This window comes from Emydura macquarii, unplaced genomic scaffold (genome assembly GCF_026122565.2).
Source record: "Emydura macquarii macquarii isolate MOO-44397 ecotype Brisbane River unplaced genomic scaffold, CSIRO-AGI_Emac_v2 contig_2128, whole genome shotgun sequence".
NCBI lineage: Eukaryota > Metazoa > Chordata > Testudines > Chelidae > Emydura > Emydura macquarii.
Window position 1 is genome coordinate 1 of NW_027132265.1, and position 6,507 is coordinate 6,507.

The window sequence follows — 6,507 nt, forward strand, 5'->3', positions numbered from 1 at the left end:
ACACTGCAGTGCCCAGTCCTGTCTGCTGGGGAGTCTGTTCCTTCATCCGACCACCATGGACTCGTTCTTCACCTTCCTTTTCCTCTTAGCCACCCATTCCGGTGAGTGTTTGCGGGAGGGGCACAGGGAAAATCCTGCTTCTCTTGTGCCCAACGGAGGATTGCCCCTTGACTTCAATACAGCAGGGCGAGTCCCCGGTGAGCGGTCTCTGAACTGTGATATAATCCCTCAAATTCCCTCCTTCTCCAGGTGTCCTGGCCCAAATCCAACTGGTCCAGTCCGGCCCGGGAGTGGTGAAGCCTGGAGAGACCCTCACCCTGACCTGCACCGTGTCTGGTTACACCATTTCTACTGGCTACAACTGGGGCTGGGTCCGGCAGCCTGCAGGAAAAGGGCTGGAGTGGATGGGACATATATATGTAGCTGGTGGGGGTACAAGCTATGCCCCAGCTTTCCAGAGCCGAATCACCATCTCTGCAGACACCTCCAAGAACCAGTTCTCCCTGCAGCTTCGCTCCATGGCAGCAGCAGACACCGCCACGTATTACTGTGCGAGAGACACACACAGTGACACAGAGCAAAGCAGGGACTGTACAAAAAGGGGAAGCAGTTTCCATGCCGACATTCTGCGCTGTCATTTTCTTCTCAGGGAGACGCAGGCTCATAAGGAGAGAGAATCTATCGCAGTCAAGTTTCATAAAGCTAATACAAGGCAATGAGTCGCCGATATTGCAGAGCAGCAGTAAGAGCAATGTTGCTTCTCGTACAGAGCCAAGGTTCAGCAAGGAAATCACAGGAAAACCATGTTCAGTCATTCCCAGCTGTGCCTGTCACACTCCCCGATACATTCGTACCCCCAGATTCATGCCTGTGCCTGGCTGGAGTTTCGGGTGATGTCACTGTGCATGGGGCTGGGATAGGGAAATGGTGATCTATGAACACGTCACACCGGGATACGAACCCCAAGGCGAGGGAGAGCCATACCCAGGGACGGCGCTCAATAGCTGTGGTAACCGCGCTGTGAGAACACACATCGAATAGCGGTGTAAGTACCTGGAAAACAGGAGAAGTGCTGGTCACTGAGTCGATGTCGCTGACCACAGGGAGTCACATTTTTAAAGGCATCCCGGTGCCTCGTGGGATTTTCAAAAAGCAGACAGGTGCCTTTTTCCCCCTCTGAAATCAAGGGGTACTGGGCTCCTGGGTGATTTTAAAGGCACCCCACGAGCCCCTAAGCCCCGTTGGAAGTCTGCCTCACCCTCTCTTTCAAAATTAACTTTGCCAAACAGATTCGCCTCCATGTCGTTCAGGTAAAACGAATGAAAGGAATAATCCGGGTGACAGGTTTAAATGTATCCCCTTCGTTCTATGTGTAAAAGAATAAATGCAGCCACTCAGCTGGACTGGAAAGAAAAGAAAAGACTGGACAGGACAGGACAGGAATGAATCAACGTAATTCAGACAATGTGATCTCTAAGAACAGTAACACTTCTCAGAGCACGTTCCATGGTTTGTTAGGGCAAAGTATAGATCTCAAAGTGCTTTACGAAGGAGGTAATTTTATAGACTGAGGAAACCGAGGGACATAGTGATGCCAGATGTCAGTGCAGCGCTATATCCACTAGACCACACTGCCTCCCACGTGACTTTTATACTCTGGTTTCTGCACAGTTAATTCAGGCTGGGCCTAGTGCAAGGATCTATGTCTGCTGTATGTTGCTGTCATGTCCCAGGGGACAGCCCCAGACAGACAAACGGACAACTCCCTGCCTTCTCTTATATTCTCCTGGTGTAACCCGCATGCAAATCGCTGCCCCGCGGGGGGTTCCTCTTTAAATATAAACCTCTGGTTCTTGCAGCTCAGACACTGAGGAGAGGGTGAATCTCTGACTGACTGCTGCTCTAACCTGACAAACCATGGAGTCCCTACTGCTTTTCTCTTTGCTGTTATCTGCCATGAGTTGTAAGTATTTCTGGAGACGGCCAGAAACTTAAGATTAAACCCAAACCTGGTGATCTGTGGAGAAAACCTGCGGTAAGAATAATAAGGCTCATAATCATTTTCCCTCTTCTCAGGCGTCCACTCGCAAGTTCAGCTTGTCCAGTCTGGCCCAGGAGCGGTGAAACCTGTAGAGACCCTCACGCTGACCTGCGCTGTATCTGGAGACTCCAGCAATATCATCTCTAGTGGCTGTTGCTACTGGAGCTGGATCCGGCAGAGTCCCGGCAAAGGGCTGGAATGGATGGGACGTATAGAGCGAGGGGGAAGCACAAACTATGCCACCTCCCTCCAAAGCAGGATCACCATCACTGTAGATTCCTCCAAGAACCAGTTCTCCCTGCAGCTCCGCTCGCTGACAGCTGCAGACACGGCCACCTATTACTGTGCCAGAGACACAGTGACACAGAGCAAAGCAGGGACTGTACAAAAAGGGGAAGCGGTCTCTGAATACACATATTTTATTTTAAGAAAGACAAAAACAAAGATGCCTCAAACACCACGTCTCTAAATACTTAGCCTAAAATTCAATCTGCATAAAGGGATGTGGTGCTGGAACAACGCTTCATACAGAATCATAGAATATTAGAGTTGGAAGGGACCCCAGGAGGCATCTAGTCCTACCCCCTGCTCAAAGCAGAGCCAACCCGAACTAAACCATCCCAGCCAGGGCTTTCTGACACATGCCAACATTACAGCAATTCATAACAGAAAGACAAGGACAAAGAGAGACACTGGGGAAGAAGGAGACGAGGTACATAACCCTCAATCAGGTGCAAGCTTTGCCCCCAAAGCAGTGCGGCCTTCTCCAATACCATATCACTGCAGAGAGGATGTGGACAACTTGGAGAGAGACCAGAGGAGGGCAACACAAATGATCAGGGGGCTGGAGCACATGACTTATGAGGAGAGGCTGGGGGAACTAGGCTTGTTTAGTCTACAGAAGAGGAGAATGAGGGGGGATTTGATAGCAGCCTTTAACTGCCTGAAAGGGGGTTCCAGGGAGGATGGAGCTAGGCTGTTTTCAGTGGTGGCAGATGACAGAACAAGGAGCAATGGTCTCAAGTTGTAGTGGGGGAGCTCTAGGTTGGATATTAGGAAAACCTTTTTCCCTAGCCGGGTGGTGAAGCACTGGAATGGGTTACCTAGGGAGGTGGTGGAATTTCCATCCTTAGAGGTTTTTAAGGCCCAGCTTGACAAAGCCCTGGCTGGGATGGTTTAGTTGGGGTTGGTCCAGCTTGGAGCAGAGGGTAGGACCAGGTGATCTCCTGAGGTCCCTTCCATCCCTCATCTTCTGTGATTTTCTGTTCCATATGTTCCCCAATCACTGCTCCGCCTTCTGTGCATTCGCCGGGAATGGGAACATTTCTCAGGCAAAGTCAAATCTTGTGTCTCGCTCTTGTGCCTTTATAAGGAGACTCCAAGGGGGGATCGTCCTCTAGCCAGACCTCCTGCTGCCAGGCCCTTTGATCTCCCATTCCCTGTGTGTGAAACCTGCACGCAAATCCCTGCTCCCCCCTCCCGCCCCCTGCTTAAATACAAACCTCTGATTCGAGCAGCTTCAGTCTCTGCCCAGACACTGAACTGGCCTTTCCACCTCAGGCATTTCCCTCATTCACCAGCTCCCATTAGGAAAACGGACTTTTTCTTGTCCCTCCTGGCTGCTCCGTCACGTCAGCATTGTAGACTCCTGCAGTGAGTTGGGCAGGAGAGTTCAAAGGACGTTCGGTGACCATTTCAAGCCATCCACACCCAGTGAGATGCTGTCAGCTATCGGTTTCTGTCTCCCCTCACCATTAAATAGGACTACCTCTATTCCCAAAGTCCTGTATTCCGTAAAATCTGAGGCGTCTCCTACCTCGACCACGTCACTAATGAAGAGGTTTGGAACATCATCACCCCATGAGCTGGGTGATATGAAGATCTTCTGATCATCGTGAAGAAGCGCAGGCTGAAGTGGTACGGCCATGGAACAAGATCATCTGGGCAATCCAAGATCATCCTCCAAGGGACAGACCAGGAGAAGAGATGGAGAAGCAGGCAGAAGAAAAGATGAACTGACAACACAAAAGAGTGGACAGTGACGGACTTAGCGGAGATTCAGGCACTGACACACCATCGTTAGGATGGAGAGAATTGGTCGTCTGTTCATCTATGATGGTGTCCCAAGGACCATTGCAGTTATGGGAGAGAACACAATAATGATAATCTCCAAATCCGGCTGGGAGCTGGTGACACCAGGGGAGATCCCCAGACAGACTGGCAAAGTGATTATCTTGTGGCTCGACAACACCTGGGACTGGATCTGCGAGTCCCCAGAGGGTGGGTTATGGTGTCTGGGAACCCTACATTCCTACTTCTCATTCTTCCAGAGCAGGACCCAACAGCTCTGGGAATGTTTCTGAAGGCGAGCTCTGTCTACAGCCGAGTGACATGGAAGCTGCAGAAACCGCCGTGTCTCACAGGCACTGAGCCAGATCAAAGGAGGAAAATGGATCTAGAAGGGAAACCAGTTCCCAAACCGCCCTTTAGCACTAGGCGTTGGGAGCTGAGGGTGAGGGACTCACTGACAGGAGGTGTCGTCAAGAGGAATAGCTAGGAAAATCTCCCTTCAACACACACACACACACACACACACACACACTGCACAGGTCTCACTCTGTTTCGTTGGGAGCAGTCATGAAAAACACACGTATGTCTACACACACACACAGGGAAGATTCCTCGCTCCCTCCAGCAGGTGGCTGCAGGGGCAGACAGACACAGAGAAAGCAAGAAACTGCACTAACACTAACAAAAACACACACACACACACACACAACACACTGAGTGAGTCGCTTCTCCTTTAGCAGGAGGCAGCCGCGAAGGACACAAACGTGCACACACACACAAGTGTTAACCTGCACACACAGAGATGGTCTCATTGCCCCCAGTAAGAGGTAGCAAAGACAGAAACACACTACAGCTGATCAGGACTCCTTCCCTCCAGTGCAGGGGAGCAGGGACACACAAACACACAATGAACTGGTCTTTTCTCTGCCCAGAAAAAGGCAGCACAAACACACACTGGCCTTTCTTCTTGCACACAACTCATTCAAGCCAACAGCGAGAGCAATGCTACACAGATGTGTGTGCACCCATGCGCTATGACAAACTCCTACAAGGAGGCAGGGTGCCCGCGTGGATTACAAATCAGGGTCCTGCATTCCCAACTCTGTTCCTGGGTGAGCACGGGAAGTCACTCCACCACCCTGTGCCTCAGTTTCCCCATCTCGAACAGAGAGATAGGGATCCTTAATTCCTTTGTAAAAGAACTTTGACCTCTTCTGGGTGGGGGACGTGCTATTCAAGTGCAAGGTATTATTATTATTATTGTTATATCTACCAGGAAAAAGATGCACAAACAGACACACACACGCACGGGGACAAGGCCCTGTTTTATCAAGTAAAGTGCAACACACGCTCAGACACAAACACACACTCAGCTGCTCTGCCTCCTTCCAATAGCAGGCGGCCGTGAAACACGCTCATACACGCTCCACCCAGCAGATGGCCACAACACCCAAACAATCACACACACACACACACACACACACACACAGCTATGGCAGGCCCAGATCTCATTTCACCCAGCTAGGCAGATCAGCACACCTACACACGGCAGCGGGGAGCACAGCTGGGTGCTCACACTCAGGGCTCACTCAAGTAGCAGCGGGAGCAGAGGGGCTTTAATCCGCGTGGCAGCGCATGTCATACATTAACCGGTGTTCGGTGTCACTTACAGATTGCACGTCGTCCCGCAAATCAAGGAATTCTGCCCCGGTCCCGGTGTAAGACGCTGGCCCGTGCAAGGGGGGAATTCCTGTCAAGCCCCAGCTCTCCCTGCTCTGCCCTTTCATCTCCCGTCCCTGCTGGGACAAACCCAAATGCAAATCCCTGCCCTGCTTAAACACAAACCCCGACCCTGCGCGTCCCAGCCCCTCCTCACGCACCGAGAGGTGCAGCCCCGGATTGCTACAGCTCTGAGAGATGGCCCTGCTGCTGGCTGCTCTTTTCTGCCTCCTGGCAGCTCCCTGGCGTGAGTATTTCCGGACCACGCTTTCCCCGCACCGCGTGGGCAGAGTCTCACTGCTCTGTTTTTCTCCCTTTGCCAAGGCGCCCTCTCCCAGATCCGGCTGGTCCCGTCCACCCCGGGCATGCTGAAACCCAGAGAGTCCCTGACCGTGACTTGCACCGTGTCCGGCGACTCCATCTCCACCCAGGCCTGGTGGAACTGGGTCCGCCAGCTTCCCGGCCAAGGCCTGCAATGTGTAGGCCGGGTCCATTTCTCCGGGAGCACAAACTACGCCGTGGCCTTCAAATCCCGAGCGACCATCTCCAAAGGGGAAGCCAAGAACGAGTTCTATCTGCAGCTCCACTCCCTGATGGCTGCAGACACCGCCACCTATTACTGTACCAGGTGGGACCCACGCTGAGACAGCCCAGGACAAGAGCCCGGGAGGGAAAGT

At 52.2% G+C, this 6,507-nt stretch overlaps 1 gene segment (V, D, J or C); it reads left to right on the plus strand.

The window, feature by feature from the left end:
* Positions 1-10: 10 nt before the first annotated feature.
* On the plus strand, positions 11-3,845 carry LOC137160075 (immunoglobulin heavy variable 4-38-2-like). The segment is given in 4 exon segments: positions 11-101; positions 250-419; positions 2,259-2,423; positions 3,804-3,845. Coding segments are annotated over 4 exon segments (423 nt in total).
* Positions 3,846-6,507: the final 2,662 nt, after the last annotated feature.